Consider the following 15,469-nt stretch of genomic DNA (forward strand, 5'->3'; position numbering starts at 1 on the left):
ATGAGAACTCATATTGCTACTATCAGTACTGCGATTATCATCTCTTCCATCACTTATCATCACCCACAGCCATGCTGTTGGGTTTGATTTACAAGGGCTAGTAATTATTTCCTGGATTCCAAAATTGGTATCAATGTGCCTAGATGTTAAATACACCTTATCACAGAAGATGATCCTACTGGGGTGAAAATGGAAGAAGACACTTTTAGAGAAAAAGGTAAGATAAAGTCAAAGAATTGAGTAAAAATGTTAAAATTAGATGAAGACCACAAGGAGGAGGTTATTTGGATGAAAATGATGTAAATATTGATTTTTTTTCCTCTTTAAAATGCAGAGGCAAACAGCTCAGTTTTCTGCAACATGGCAGTAGTTCGAGCTTCCCAGGGAGGAGCTGGCTTACTTGGTGTTCAAAGCTGGTCTTATTCTCTGGAAAGTTGATGAGACTGGCTCAGATCAACCTTTTTTTGCTTGGGTTTTTATTTTCCTTGTTGGCCACAGGTTCATGCAGCCTTCTGAATCCCAGGGAGGGGTCTGCTTTGTCCATACAGCAGCACTCAGACTTCCATAATTTCACACTCTCATCAACCATGCGACATGACTGTGGACCCATGAGATGGTCTCCACTTTACAGAGGAGTCCTGTGTTCATGTCTCCTTAGCATGGACTGGCTATGGCATGCCCCAACTAAACATGAGGGTGAGCATTGGTCACGCTCCATCCTGAAGGTAAGTGTTATATACACATAAACATGTCTTCCACAAAAGTCTAGTCAGAGACATTCATTCAAGGAAAATTCCCTGGGAAGTGGGAGCCCCAACCCTGTCCTGCCCATACCACTCTGTACCTGAGCACTCTCCGAGTTTCCCTGGTGGACACTGGCAAAGAAATGGTCTCCTGCTGGCCTCATAGCCCACACATTGCATGTCCTCTGGACACGGTTTTTCCACACAAGGATCATTGGACCCTGGGCAAACTCCTCCTGTGATAAAGGCAGAAGAAACATGATCAGGACGCAAAGAGATTCACCACCAGTTTTATGGATCATAAGAAACCATCCAGGCCTGGGCTACATGTGATCTCAAGTGGCAACAAAGGGGCCACCCAGAAGCATAGGCATTGGGATTGCCATCACTAGGCATCAGTGCCCATCGCAGCTCTCTGTATCTGTCAGCATTTAATTAATGCCAGGCTGAGTAGGATCAGAGCAAAGGAAAATCCAAAGCTTACCCTACTAGGCCAAAGCTGTCTCTCAGCTGAAGAAAGATCATCACTTCAAGACTCTGTCAGACAGTATTAAAGAAAGGTCCCAACATCCTAATGGTCATTTATAAGCAATGTGGCTGTATCTATTTTCTGCAGACTATTACCACTCTGAAAAACTTGAGGGCAGAATGTAAGAGATGTTAGCTGTTGATTTCAGGGAGGGGGGAGCGGAGGAGGAAGGGATGTGGAAGGGCAGGTAGAGAGGCAGTGAGTACATTCTAAATTATGAAAGCAAAACTCGTTTTCTTTCCTAATCCTTTTTGCCACATGGGATTTTATAGATTAACTATGAGGAGTCCCTGCCAGCTACTTAAACACACACACACACACACACACACACACACACACACACACACACACACACACAGCAGACTTATCCTTGACTATGTCAGGAGTCCATTTCACTTGCTTGATTCAAGCTTAGATGAAAGTCTAATCCCTTAGGAGGGAATCCCTGGAAGAAGATTAAGGCAGACTAGGACTCAGGTGAATTAGGTCAGCACCAGATGAGAACAGGTATGGCCTCATTGAAAGCAGCACGCTTGTCAAGGGCCCTGGGCTATTTCAAATGTATTTACTACCTTTTCAACCGGGCAAGAGTTTAAGTGGTAAAGGACTCTTGAAAAATCGAATCAACTAAAATTAAGCTTCAAACGAAGTGGCAATTTCCTTAATGGGATAGAGTTCTTACTGGAGTGCTCCTTCTCTTTAAATGAGGAGCACAGCAGACTTCAGCTTCTCCTTTCACTGGCAGGAGGTGGTCCTTGATCCCACTCTTCTCCAGGATGCCTTTCTTGATCATTAAGGACTGTCCCATGACAGCCATCTCTTTGTTCGAGGGAAAGCAGGTATGTGGAGCTAACTACATACAAACATGTTTTGAACTGTAATCTGGAAGAGGAGCCATCTTGCCAGTAGTAGCAAATTTAAGATTCATAAATCCCACTGTGCTATTAGCTACAGTCGATTTGCAAAGTCACTCTTGATGTTGGTCCAGCTCTCAGTCTTGGAGGTGAAGGAATTGTAAACTGAATATTTAGAACAATCTCTACTAGTGATTCTACAAGATCCAACCTCCCTAAACACATCCTGAGATCTAGTGCACGCTAAACATTTATGCTTTCCACGTATTTTTCAGTATTGGTAGAATGTTACCTGATATTTGACCATCTCATAAGCCACTTCAAGGAGCTCTGGTGAACAGTTTTAAAATAAATTCAAGCATATTCATTCAACAAATAATAACTTGTTGAATTAAAAGTATTAATTTGATAAAGTTCCTGAGACCAGTGAGGTAATAAGCTCACAAACATGACAGAAAATGATATCCATAGACATGAAACACACACACACATTACTTATCAGGTGACTGTTTTGATGGGTATGTGAGAGCAAGGGATATCCCATCAAAGGGATGCTCTGTGTCCTGAGAGAACGTTAGACCTATTCATTAGGAAGAGAATGCTCTAACTGTAGACTGAAAGCATGAGATCCTCTGAGTAACAGGGATGAGCCAACCATGCTGATAGTGCAGCTTTGTGAATGACTAAACTTTTGTTCACAGCCAAGTTACACTCTCAACAGCTGGCTCTGCCTTATTGTGAGCATCTCAGCATCTTTGACTCAGGTAATGATGGCCTATCCTCTCCTAGGGTACTTCCTAATGTTGAACAATAGTTAAATTATGCTGAAAAGTACAAGAACCTGAAGATAACTAAGCAAAAACTACGTGGAAGCAGCAATAGGCACATACCACAGAGTTCCTTATCATTAGACATAGTTTCTGGCTTATCTGGCTTACCTTTCCAGCTAGCAGTAACTTCCAAGAGGACCCACATGCAGTGGTTTATGTACCTAAATCTGTTGCTCTTGGTTATCCTTTTTATTTTTCTATTTCAGTACACTGAGGGATCCCATCTCCATATGTCACTGCATCTTTGACATGCCACTAGAGATGTTATTCATTGTCTATCCTGATTTTTTGTAACTGCTACAGTGCTAAGGAATCCTACATTCTCAAAACCTTAATTTAGAAGCCACCATTTCAACAAAAAAGGATGGTTAGGTAAATGTAGAGTTGTGACAGTAATGATACTTATTGCTATAGAAATTATAATAGCATTTGAAATGTAAATGAAGAAAATATCTAAAAAAATGAAAAAAATTGTGATAATATTTATCAAATAAAACTAAACATTTTTGTGTACATAAAATGAAAGTTATTCACTATATTTCCAAGACAATTCAGCACTGAGGGATTTCTACATTTTATTCATGTTGAGCATTTTGTTGACCACACTCATCACAATGATCAGCATAGGGCTTGTCACTTGATATCTCTGACTTTGAGTTAAAGCACAAATTCACTTAACCAGCAGTTGGATCTCAAGCCCACATCTCTTTTTCTTCCTGTGGCTGTGTGTCACAGTATACAGAAATGTACATAATTAAGTCACAGCTACCAATTAATGATTATTTAAAATCCAATCCCCACTAGGAAAAATGCAGCATGAGTGTGTATGAAAAACAGCACTATTAATATTGCAAGTGAATTATAAAGTGAATAACAATATTCAGTATACAATAATGTATGTGTGCTTTCATTCTATCTGCTTGTGACTTCGATCAGTTTTTCCTTCCTTTTGTTTTTAATAACCTCTCTATTGTGACGGGGACATTTTTGGGTAAGGAATGTGACTGGCTGGTTTAGATAGCTGCAGGAGTCTTCTGCCTTTATTCCAGCCCGGGATCTCTTTAGCCACAAGTAATAGTTCATCCGATGCTTGTCAAGGAGCTTAGCTCACAAGCTCACACTCCTGCAGCTGACAGAACTACAACAGCAAACCTGAGCCTGAAAGCCAGTCTGCATTTTGTACATACCTTTGGCCGACAAGTTTATTCCAAGTAAATACGTATCATAGAGATTGGTTCCTTTCCGAAGCATATATTGTCTGCAAGGAATGGCTTCAGATGTTGAGCCTGAATTAAGCCATGTGCTCCTGGGCCTCTGATGGAACCAGGTATGGGGTCCTGGGAATACTTAAGGGATAAATGCTCTTTTCAGCAGAGACCTAAAGTTTTCTAGGTACATAGAAGCCATACTGCCTTGTGTGGGTGCTGAGGGGTTAACCTGATTTTAAAAATCCCATGTTTATAAGATTCCATCTCAGGCAACTATGCACACCTATTATTGTTAAGAGCCTTAAAGACCCAGTCTCTGGTGGCAGAAAGTGCCTCATCAGCTCCTGAGTACCAGTTAAGAGATGACAATGTCAACTCCTGTTGGCTTCTGGGAGGAAGTTTATCTTATTAACTATCATTAAATAATCCAGGTTTAATGAACTTGTGCCGTGCTCCGTGACAGCTCAGGGAGTGGAGGCCTGTATGTAGACCTGCAGGCTCTGCATATCCAGGCATCCATCAGTGTGGAGCAAGCATGAAGGGCTCCCTCTCTATCAAGCCAAATGAGTACATTTGTCATATGGCAGTGCAAGACCAGGCAGTAGCAGCCTGTGTCACAACCAGATGCAGAAGAAAAAGCTCCATTCCCTGTTTCCAGGTCCCCTGAGGGAGTGTGACAGGAAAGTGACCAGATCCTATTGGCAAGCTGCAGACCTGGCTAGTTAGTTAATGTATTTACTCTGTGGCCTTGAACATGTTGCTTAGCTTTTCTGGGTCATGACTGCCTTTCAGAGAATCAGGACAAAGATTCTTCACAGTGTTGAGAAAAGGGAGTGGGCCAGTACCTGAGGAAAGAGTTGTAAGGAAAACTTTGAACCAGGCTATAAAACTGGCAAGGCTAACACAACCTGTCAAGATGGCAGGGACCTGATCTTTCTGCCTGCTCCCTGATTTGAGTCAGATTTGTAAGCTGAGAGATGATATGAAATGCCATATGTGTTGGAGGTGTAAAAAAAGACCTAGAGCCTTTTACTCTTCGGGCTCACAGGATTCATGTAGATCTGTCTGTGCTTTCGTCCCCACTCCAAGTAAAGCCACCTGCCTTGTCTACTACAGGTAAAGCTCCCGTATTCTCCAACCTGTGTACAGTCCCTTACCTCCAACTCTGATCCAAAGCCAATTTTAAGTCATTTCAGGTAGAGTCCTCCAGGACCTTTTCTACTTCACTCACAGTCCATCACCTCCACCTTAGGCAAAGCCCCTCTCCTTCACGGTCTCAGGCATGATTCCCACTTTCTCCACCTCAGGTAGAGCCCCTCACCTTGTCTACTTTAGACACAGCTCCCTCAAATTCTCCATATCAAATACAGCCTCTACCATGTATACTCAGGCACACTGTACCTTCTCTATGTCATGCACAGTCCTTTAACATTTCCTACCTCATGTACAGTCCCCTGCCTTTTCCACCTCAGACATATCTCCACCTCCCCCTCTTCTTCCTCCTCCTCCTCCTCTACCACCACCTTTTAAGGTGTAGCCATACCTTCCCTACCTCAATTGTGGGTGTTCTTTATACACTGGATAAATGCACAGAGGATGTGTCTGTTTGTTCTTTGCAACTTTTCTACTTGCTGAAAGTCTTCAGGTGGAAATTTCTGGTTGCTTTCTACAGCACTGACAACAGAAAAGTGACCTGAGATGAAGTCTCTGTACTTCTGTGTGGGGCAAAGGGTGGTTCCCTGGAGACTTTTGTAAGGTCTTGCTTCCATATTTATGACTCTCCTCATTGCCTCAGTATTCCCACACCCCTTGGGATTATGTCTGCGCCAGCAGCTAGCTGTGATTATTAAGCTGCCACTTTGAGCTGAGTCCATTTCTTGATTTATGTCACTGCCTCATTATGCTGAAGAATCCAATAACTAATGCTAAGTCCCCTGATCTGAAACCCACATGCTTTGCTGAGACGCTGTATCTGGGTAAATACTGTGTAAGTCAGTGAGAAGCATTCTTGACTCATGGCCGGCAAACAGATATGGGATATATTCCCCCAGAGAATCCAGATTTGAGGCAGTCCATATGTGTCCAGAAGTGGAGACATATCCAGGCACTAGAATACTGGGCTGAGCCATCTTTTGTGTATTATTTCACCAATGGCCAAGCTTGGTTCTATTTAAGACATCTTCCCTGGAGCCATCTTACATGGATACAATGTCCTCAGACAATTATCACCAACAAACTCAAGCCAGAGAACAAACCCAATTCTAATTTTTGTCTACTTAAAAGAAAATCTTAAAGCCAAGTTTCATGTGTTAGATTACCTTAGAACCCCTCATTTTATTCTATTAAACTTCAAGAATGCATCACCACGGCCATCTTCCAACAGGCTCTCCTTCCCTGTCTTATACTGTCTACTCCAAGAACTGTTCTCATTCCTCCCCATCCTTCCCAGCCAAGCTCTGCTACCCTCTTGACGTCGTGATGCTGTTTTAGGCTTCATTGGGATAAAGCCTTTCTCTGTCTACTTCACCATACATCTTCACACCCAGTCCAAAGCTGTAGCTTTTCTCTTCACTGCTTTCTTTGCTCAACCTGCATTTCTGATTGGCAAGATACCAACATTACAAACTTCATTGCTTTCAATGTATTTTTTTTTCCTTTTTGAATCCCTCCAACTAAATCTGACACTTTCCTCCTTTATATCTCCTCTGTGTCCCAATTATGCACTTTCTCGATCTTGGTAGGATGCAATTGTTTATATCAAGGAGTAAAGAACACTGGTGTTTGCCTGAGAAAAGAGAACCTGAGGAATCATAATTGTTCTCCTTAGCTATTTGAGGCAGGCAGTAGAACAGGAATGAGCTAGCCAGGCTCTGTGTGGATAAAGGCTGAAGCTGTGCAATATAAGAAGATGAACTTTGGTGGAGTGCCGTATGATCATCTGGAGAGATCCTGGACTCATTCTTAAACGTAACTGAATTTCCATACCAGGAATAAAGCAGACAGGATGTCTGTGGTGGTGGGAGGCTGGGCTGGGTGGCCTCCAAGTTCCTCTCACAGTTGCACAGAGGTAGAAAGGTACCGTAGCTAACTAACAGCTCCAGTAAGATGATCACATAAGAATCTTGGTTCTGCCATTATGAGCTCTGCAGCTGTGAGCCTGTCAACTGAGGTTTCCAAGGTTTTCTTTCTTCAAGTTTTGAGGAAAGTTGATGATAACTCCTTTATAGGGTCACAGAGAGCGTTCAATGCAATTCTAATAGTGTGAAATAGAATTGGAAGCTGGTCATGGACCAACAAATGTTAATTCTTGGTCCATCCCCCCTGTGATCTGTGGGTGGACTGTACACGTCTTCATTTCCACGCCTTGGCTCTCACTCTTAATTTGGGAACCCCCTGTGGCCACCTGCCTAGCTCCAGGCATTCTGCCAGGCCCACTCAGGTCCCAGTGAGGCAGGACAGAAAGACAAGAGAATGAAAAGGGCCTTGGAAAAACAAGAAACCTCTCAGCCCAGAGTCTGGTTAAAGCCTCTTGCCAGACAACAATCAAAAATTCTAGCACAAGCAATAGTCACTGTAAAGACTGCCTGTATAGAGACAATATTTCTTTTAAGAATATTAAAATAATAAGCTCAGCTTAAGGCCCGAGTACCTATAACCCTCTTCTGTATATTTACTGAGTTTCCCAACATGAAGATTGACTTTGTTTATGGTGTATGAGGATACCCCAACTTCCTGACTCTTTGGGATCTAGAGTTTTATCTAATCAACTGCAATTCTGTCAGACAAACCTCAAGAAACACCCTGTGATCTCTTTAAGTTCCTTAAGCAGTCTTTCAACCATACTAACTTCAAAAACTGAAACCCTGTTTATGACTATAAGAAAGATAATTAAAAAGTGACTGTCCTTTGTGAAGCCCACATCTAAGCTTTGGGTCTCTCTTTCTTCTTTTGTGCCTCTCTACTAACCCCTGAGCTTAAGCTCTAAGTTAAATCCTTTTTTATAAACCCCATCTCTCCACTTACAATCGTTCTTCCTGAATTCATTTTAGGGGTTATCTGAATGGAGACTAGGTGAGGGAACTCCTTAGGCTGCCCATCCCCACTACAGCTGACACCACCACCTTCAGGGCCTAAGTGCTGTTCCCCAGGGCTGAGAGTGTCCTCCCTTGCTGGTGGAGGGCATGGCTACTGTCCCTCTCATTTGTCTAGCAGGAGTGCCACTCATGGAAATGTCCCATTTGTTTAACTAAGCCCTCTACTTCCATCCTGTGTTTCTTATTTGAATAAGTATGACAAACTAGGCAGCCGCTGCTGCCATGGCTTTTGTAAACACACTGGCTTTAAATGCTGATGGTTACCTTGGGAGCCTACTCTAGACAAGTATGTCCTTTTTGATATATTTCTATTTCATATTTTTTGAGCAGCTAATGAAAAATTTAAACTGAGGATAATCAGTATAGTCTCCTGAGTTATTTTGACGTCCCTTCCTTTTGCTTACCCATGAGAGGTCCATGACATCTATCACTCCCCATTAAACTTGCTGTCAGACTTCCTGACTGGTGTGACAGTGTTCACGGGGAGTCATCTCAGGACATCAGAACTCTGCATCTCTCTAATTTTGTTAAAAGATGCGGTTTCATGGTGCCTGGGATTTAATGAGCTTATTTGGCAGTGAGATTCACATTGAGTTTCACTTGTTAGCACAACTCAGCACTTTGGTTCAAGATGCTAATGATGATAATTGGACCCAAAAATCTGCATGAGAAAAAGATGAGCTGAAAGTTGGGAGGGGGCGGAATACTGTGGCCAACTCTGTATAAACATCACTGTATAGCCCCAAATGATCACTACATTCATTTATCACGCTAATTACTCCACCAAGTGGTGGGAAAGACCATTTAATGAATCTGTCAGCCTCCCAGGATAAACAGAAAAACAGCCACACTAGTCTCTCTCTCTCTCTCTCTCTCTCTCTCTCTCTCTCTCTCTGTGTGTGTGTGTGTGTGTGTGTGTGTGTGTGTGGTTGGGGGAGAGGAATGTCTGTCAAATTCAGTATCTTTGATTTCTAATAAATGAAAAGATACCTTAAAAATTAGCTCCTGCTAGCATTTTACATTCCTTTATTCTTACTTAAAAGGAAACTTTGGAAGAACTGAGAGGGACAATAGCTTGTCCCTGGAGCCTGAAGGAGTACTTATTCTTCTTTTACTTGTGACATGCCTCCATGTTTGGTCTCCTGCCTGCCAGCAATAGAGGCACAAATATTGATAAAGTCATGTAACCCAAGCATTTTCCCATGCCTGAATATGAGGCTTGGAAAGCTAGTCCAAACTGTCCGAGAGATCTGTCTTCCTGGGATCACACTATTCTGGCAGACCATTCCTAGAAGACCAGGAAATGGGCTTAACTGAGGATTCTTGATTATGATTTACATAAAAGGAGGGTCCTTGCTATTATGAAGTAGACGCATTACTTTTTTTTTTTTTTGGCGTTATTTTGACTAAATACCTGAGTAAAGCAAGCTCTAGCTGAGATGTTTGGCTCTGGCTCCTGGTTTCAAAGCTTTTGATCCACTGTCAGTTGTCTCCACTGCCTTGAAATGGTGAAAGACAGCAATGGAGCAGCGCTGCTCTCTCCACAGCAACCAGGAGGGAGAGACACAGAAAAGACCTGGAGTGTAAGGTACTCTCTTCAAAGGTGTGCCACACGGACCAGCTCATCCATTAGAGCTACCTTCTAACAGACTACTCAACCATGCATTCATCAATGGACTAATCCACAGATGATTCTAGAGTCCACCTGGTCTATTCGCCACTCCAAAGCACAGCAGTCGTGCTATGGATAAAGTGCTCTTCATGTAAACATGAGGGCCTGAATTCAGAGCCCTCAAACCCACAAAAAAATACCACAGCATAGAAGTCATTGACATGGAATGCCAGAAACAAGCTTGCCAGGTAGATTAATACACACACACACTCACGTGTGTGTGTATGTATATATATATATATATATATATATATATATATTTAGATATATATATATTTAGATATATATATATTTAGATATATATATATGTATCTATATATATATGTGTGTGTGTATATATATATTTAGAGATATACATATATATGTATATATATATATGTATATATATATATATATATATATATACATATATATATATATATATATTTAGAGAGAGAGAGAGATCCTGCCTCAATATAAAAATTTCAGAGCGATTGAGAAAGATACCTGGCATCTGTTTTCCTTATGCGTGCACATACACACACACACACAAGTACCCATACACATGTATCAACACATGTATAAAATATACACATTTCACACACATTTAAAAAATTCTATCAGCTGAAAACCAATCCTTTGATACACAGGCCTTGAGGACAGTTTCTGATCTTTGAACTGAACCAGTGTTTTGTCTCACTGTGGTCTTAGGCAGGACACATGAGGTTACCCTTGCATTGTACACTGAAATAAGGCTGGGCCAGGTAATACTTTCAGCTCTATTTACTAGTGCATTTTAGAAGTGTGCCTTCAGCTTCATTTAAGGATGATTTAAGTTGAGGACTTTTTGTACCATGCCTAGTTTCAGTAGAGCAAGGTTTAATACATACCTGGAAGGCTTCCTCTTGCCTACCAAGCGGCCAAGTCACAGAAATTATAGCATTGTAGGTTTACTGAGAGTAGAATTTAAGGGGAATATAGAAATCCTGGGTAGGGACATCATCTTGAAACATTGCATTTAGAATAGCAGAATAATTTACAAGCCACAGACCAAATCTTTGCACTAAAATAGTAAGCATCAAACAGGTAAGTAAATAAGAAATCCTCTATGACTTTCCTGTAAAGATACTGCTAAGCCAGCTCACTCGGATCTCTTGAACTCACATTCTTATCTGAAAAGTCCCCACAACACAGAAGGCTTTCCTGGGCTGCAGGAGGGAAACTTGTTTCCCAGTCTTGAGCTTCTTGCTGGTGTAGATGCTCGCAAGTTCAGCCTCAGCTCCGGAAGAGGCTGTGTGCTTTTCATTTGGAATCCACGCTGTCTAGAACATGGCTGCCTCAAAATATTTTTATTTTTTCCGAGTTCTCAGAGTGCAGGATTGATGTGTTTCTATAGTTTCCCTGCAGAGTTTGCCCTGTCCTATCCTGAACTCCTCCTGAACCCTGCTGTGAATCACTACACAGATTCTCTAGCACGGCTTTGGTGCATAAATCAGTTTGTCTGCAAAGGACATCTAGACAAGGCCTGGACAGCTGGCATTCATAAATTGTTCATGGTGGCATCTGCCAGAAATGCATTTCCCCTATCATGTTTGTGCTGAATTACTTTGCAACTTTAGTGCATATGTCACAGGTCTGGTCCTCTCTGCATCCACTTGGTGAAAATGCAAACCCAAGTCACTGGTACCAGAGGGCAAACGCCCATTCTTCTAGGAAGCTCTGATGCAGTCAAAGTGCCTCCTGCAGGACGTTGAGGACCATAGGTCCTCCCTTTGATGAGGACATTTTTAAAACTGCAACCAAAATCGTGCCTCAAGAGAAGAGGCCAGAGTTGGTGCTTGTTCTCAGCTACCCACAGGGATGGTTTATAAATGGCTTCCCTTCTGGCCACAGTCTCTGTGGACTAAGTTTGCATTGGATAGAGTAACCCCAGTGTACTTTTCTTAGAGGAGGGCTGTAAATTTATGGCTCCCAAGTCAAAGAGAGAAAAGAGGGACAGAGAAAGCAATTCTTCTCACTGACTACTGCATGCCTGTGACTGTACAGTTATGACCTTTGACCAGCCAAGATCAAGGTTCAATGGCAAGCAGGAAGCTTAGTCTCTTCAGCTCTGGGGTCCGTCTGCCCCTTGACTGTGCTCTCAGACATCTGGCCTGTTTTTCATGGAGGCAAATGGTGCTGCTGTTACCCTCTGCTACAGCTTCCTAACTGATTTTCCATCAGCAGGCTCTAGCCTGCCCACTCTGCACCCTTTGTAAAGGATGCCTCTTATCCCATCACCTCTTTCCTTCTAATCAGTTGATGGCTCCTGCTACCCCAGGGTCATTTCTAATTCTTCATCCTAGCTAATGACTTTGGTTGTACACAGCCCTTTCTCTGGTCTCATTTGTCAAGGCTGCCACTTCCTACCAGAGAAAGAAGCACTTTCATTCTCATTGGGGTGGGTTTCTCTCTCATCCTTTAAGCTTTCCTCGGGCAAGTCCTTCTCTGATCCCTACCTGAGTTTCTCTCAGCCTACATGATGCCGCCTCTCACTGAGCCTGCTGCAAGGGCTTATACTCCAATAGTTAGATCAAAGCAGGTGACGGCAGTGGTTTGCAGAAGTTCACACCAGATGCTCCACATGCACAATGATACTGATGGATACTTGGAAGTGGACATTCCTCACAGACTAAAGTTCCATGGCTGTGGTGGCCAACTGATCACATTTCCTGCTTCTTCTGCACCCCCAGCATCCATCCTGGATATTGAGCATGTGAGAATTACTATTTAGTTGAATGAGTGATTAAATGCAAAAGTGGCATTTCAGAGTTGGGAGGTATGAGGACTAATCTTTATTGTCAGCTCTATTAGATTTAGAGTCAGTATGGAAATAGCTGTGAGTGTATCTACAGAGATATTTCCAGAAAGGTTTCCTTGATTAGAGAAGCCTCACTGTGAATGTGTACAGCATCATCCTATGGTCTGGGGTCCTGGACTGAATAAAATAAAGAGAAAAAGTGGGGTACCAGAATTCCTCACATTGCTTTATGACTCCAGGTACATGTGAAACCAAATGCATCTGCTTTTCACTGCTACTACTCCCCTGCGAGGCCAGACTGCACCCTCAAACTGCTACGACTCCCCTGCAAGGCCAGACCTCACCCTCAAACTCTGACCTTCTCTGGGTGCTTTTGGCAAGTAGATTGTAGAAGCTGTGATAAAAATAGCCAAATGTAGGAAGTAATCCATTTAGGTAAACCCACCATTACAGGTGCAGCGCACGTTCCTATAGAAACGTGGACACACGAAGCTGATGCGAGCTGTGCTGTAGGTCATGAGTGCGTGAGAATCCAGTGATAAGCCCTGCTCACAGTGCTGCTCCTGACAGTCCAGCCCCGAGCAGTTCTTTTCTAGGATGGCTGCTATATGCATGACATTCTCCAGGTGTCTTCTGGCATTGGACAGCTTCTGGATCAGATAGGCTGGCTTGTAGAACTCGCTGCTGTGCATCTCCACAGCAAACAGCATGTCCAGCTGGTTGGTGCCCACCACAGGCTGGATACTGATGATACGCAGACTGTCCTGCTTCTGGGTGAGGACGGCATTCCTCAGAATGCGCCGGAACCCATGCATGTGCAGCCCCACAAAGTCCTCTGGGGACACATCTTCAAAGCGGATGGTGACAGTGTTTTGCAGCATCTCATGCACCAGCTGCTCCACGTGCACAACGACATCTATGGGCACTTGGAAGCGGCCATCACTCACAGACACGTTCAGGACATACTTCCCGCTGTCCAGCCCTCCCAGAGCAATGATTTTCCCATCGTGACTGTTCACTTTGAACAAGCTCTTCTGCTCTGATTTCAGGGCGAACGTGAGCACGTCATACATGTCCTGATCCGTGGCATGGATCTTTCCAATGACACCACCAGGAAAATCATCCTCCATGGTGACAATGAAAATTTCCAGAGGGATGGCTGTGGGTTTGTGAGTGCTTTCCTCAATGACCCGGACACGGATGTAGGTGTGAGAAACTTGCTGTGGTTTTCCTGAGTCTTTTGCCTGGGGACAACAAGAAAAGGACAAACAAGGAGTTAAGAATAATTATTAAAATATCACCCCGTGGCAGAGGGTATCTGCCCCTTCTACCAGGTTCAAATCTCCTCATTCCCTTGTCACTATTCTGAAACATGTTGAGGATGGACATTTAAGTAGAGGAGTTGTTTATCACCTTCAGTCATTCTCTGGGTACTGTATTATGGGCCATACAATGTGTTAACACAATAAAGCCAGTGGGGCTGAGTCAGAGTCTAGCAGCATGAGTGTTATAAGACCCAGTATGCCCGCATCAGGTTTGTCTTGTTTTCATTTGGGACAGAAAGCAGAGGAAAATATCTCATAAACAATGTTCCCACTTTGAAAAGGAATCTTTTGTTTTCTGTTGGATTCTTTCCTTTTGCTTGGACCAGGTGACACCTTTTGGCATATAGAAGAAGTGCCATTAGTTAAATGAGAATTACATCATAGTAAGCTTTAGAGTACAAAAGATGACACACCAGAAGGGAAATAGGCAGCTTGCTAAACCCCATTCTCTCTTCATAGAGGAACTCGCCGTGAGAGCAGAGCTTTAATGAACACCTATCATGCCTGGCGAAGGAGTCAGTGGTGTCATGTCCCAGATTAAAGCCAGGCCCACAGGGATCCAGTGACCCTGCAGTCAGAGCTGGAACATAGGACCTGTGTCCTCAAGTGCAGACAGCAATGGAGAGCCAAGCCCTGGACAGCACACAGGCTTCCCTTTGCATCTCAGCTTTGTATACAATCTACTTGTGGTTTTAGTAAGTTACATGAGTTCTCTAAGTTTTGCACCCTTAACATGAGTGTAACAATAATATTAGCCTCCTGAGGATTGTGAGAATTAAAGGCAAGCGCTATTAGAAAACAGGTAGCAGAGGCATCACCCATAGAAATACTTAGCACATAGTTAAGCGTATGCACATAGTTAGCATAAGTACCTGCCATGTTTGGCTATATGAGTTAAGAGATCCTGAAATGGAGACTCCTAAAATTGGAAGGGAGTTTGGTAAACTAGGTTGAATTTGAAATCAAACTGTGGATAACTCAAAGGACGTTGATGAGTTGAGTTTCACAGGCCTGCCAGAGTTTGCCCACCCCAATGCCACAGGCCAGAAAAGTATCAGAAAGGCATAAGTCACTGGAAAGAAGGTGGCAGAACAATGACTTTGCCAGTAATGGTGGATGTTTCCTATGAGGAAAGCAGAAAACTTACTGTGGGAGGTGTGATGCCTACTTTCTAGAGGATGGATAGGGTGTTCAGAGATCTCTGCTAGGGCTCTAAGAGGACACCGAAAATTCCCCTTGTACCTGGAGTTTATGTCCTGTGATATGACATTATTTAAATATTTGGACAAAGGGTCTTAACTGGAGAGGTCACAGATGTCCTCAGAGCCACTATTTTCTAATTTGTCTGGGAATGGAAGAGAACAAGCTTTTGTTTATTTAAAAAGATGACAATTAATTCAATGTGAGCACTGAGAATCACTGAGCCACCATAAGC

General features: G+C 42.9%; 1 protein-coding gene across 8 annotated transcripts in view; it reads right to left on the reverse strand.

Moving 5' to 3' along the window:
* Fat3 (FAT atypical cadherin 3) overlaps positions 1-15,469 on the reverse strand; it is a 592,493-nt gene that overhangs the window by 36,401 nt on the left and 540,623 nt on the right. For all 8 annotated transcript variants that reach the window (XM_011242542.3, XM_011242541.3, XM_017313398.2 and 5 more), the window contains 2 exons: positions 13,155-13,953; positions 845-979 (listed from right to left, as the gene is read on the reverse strand). In XM_011242542.3, the coding sequence (XP_011240844.1) occupies positions 845-979; positions 13,155-13,953 (934 nt within the window). The remainder of the gene's footprint in view (positions 1-844; positions 980-13,154; positions 13,954-15,469) is intronic.

Source organism: Mus musculus, chromosome 9 (genome assembly GCF_000001635.26).
Source record: "Mus musculus strain C57BL/6J chromosome 9, GRCm38.p6 C57BL/6J".
Taxonomy (NCBI): Eukaryota; Metazoa; Chordata; class Mammalia; order Rodentia; family Muridae; genus Mus; species Mus musculus.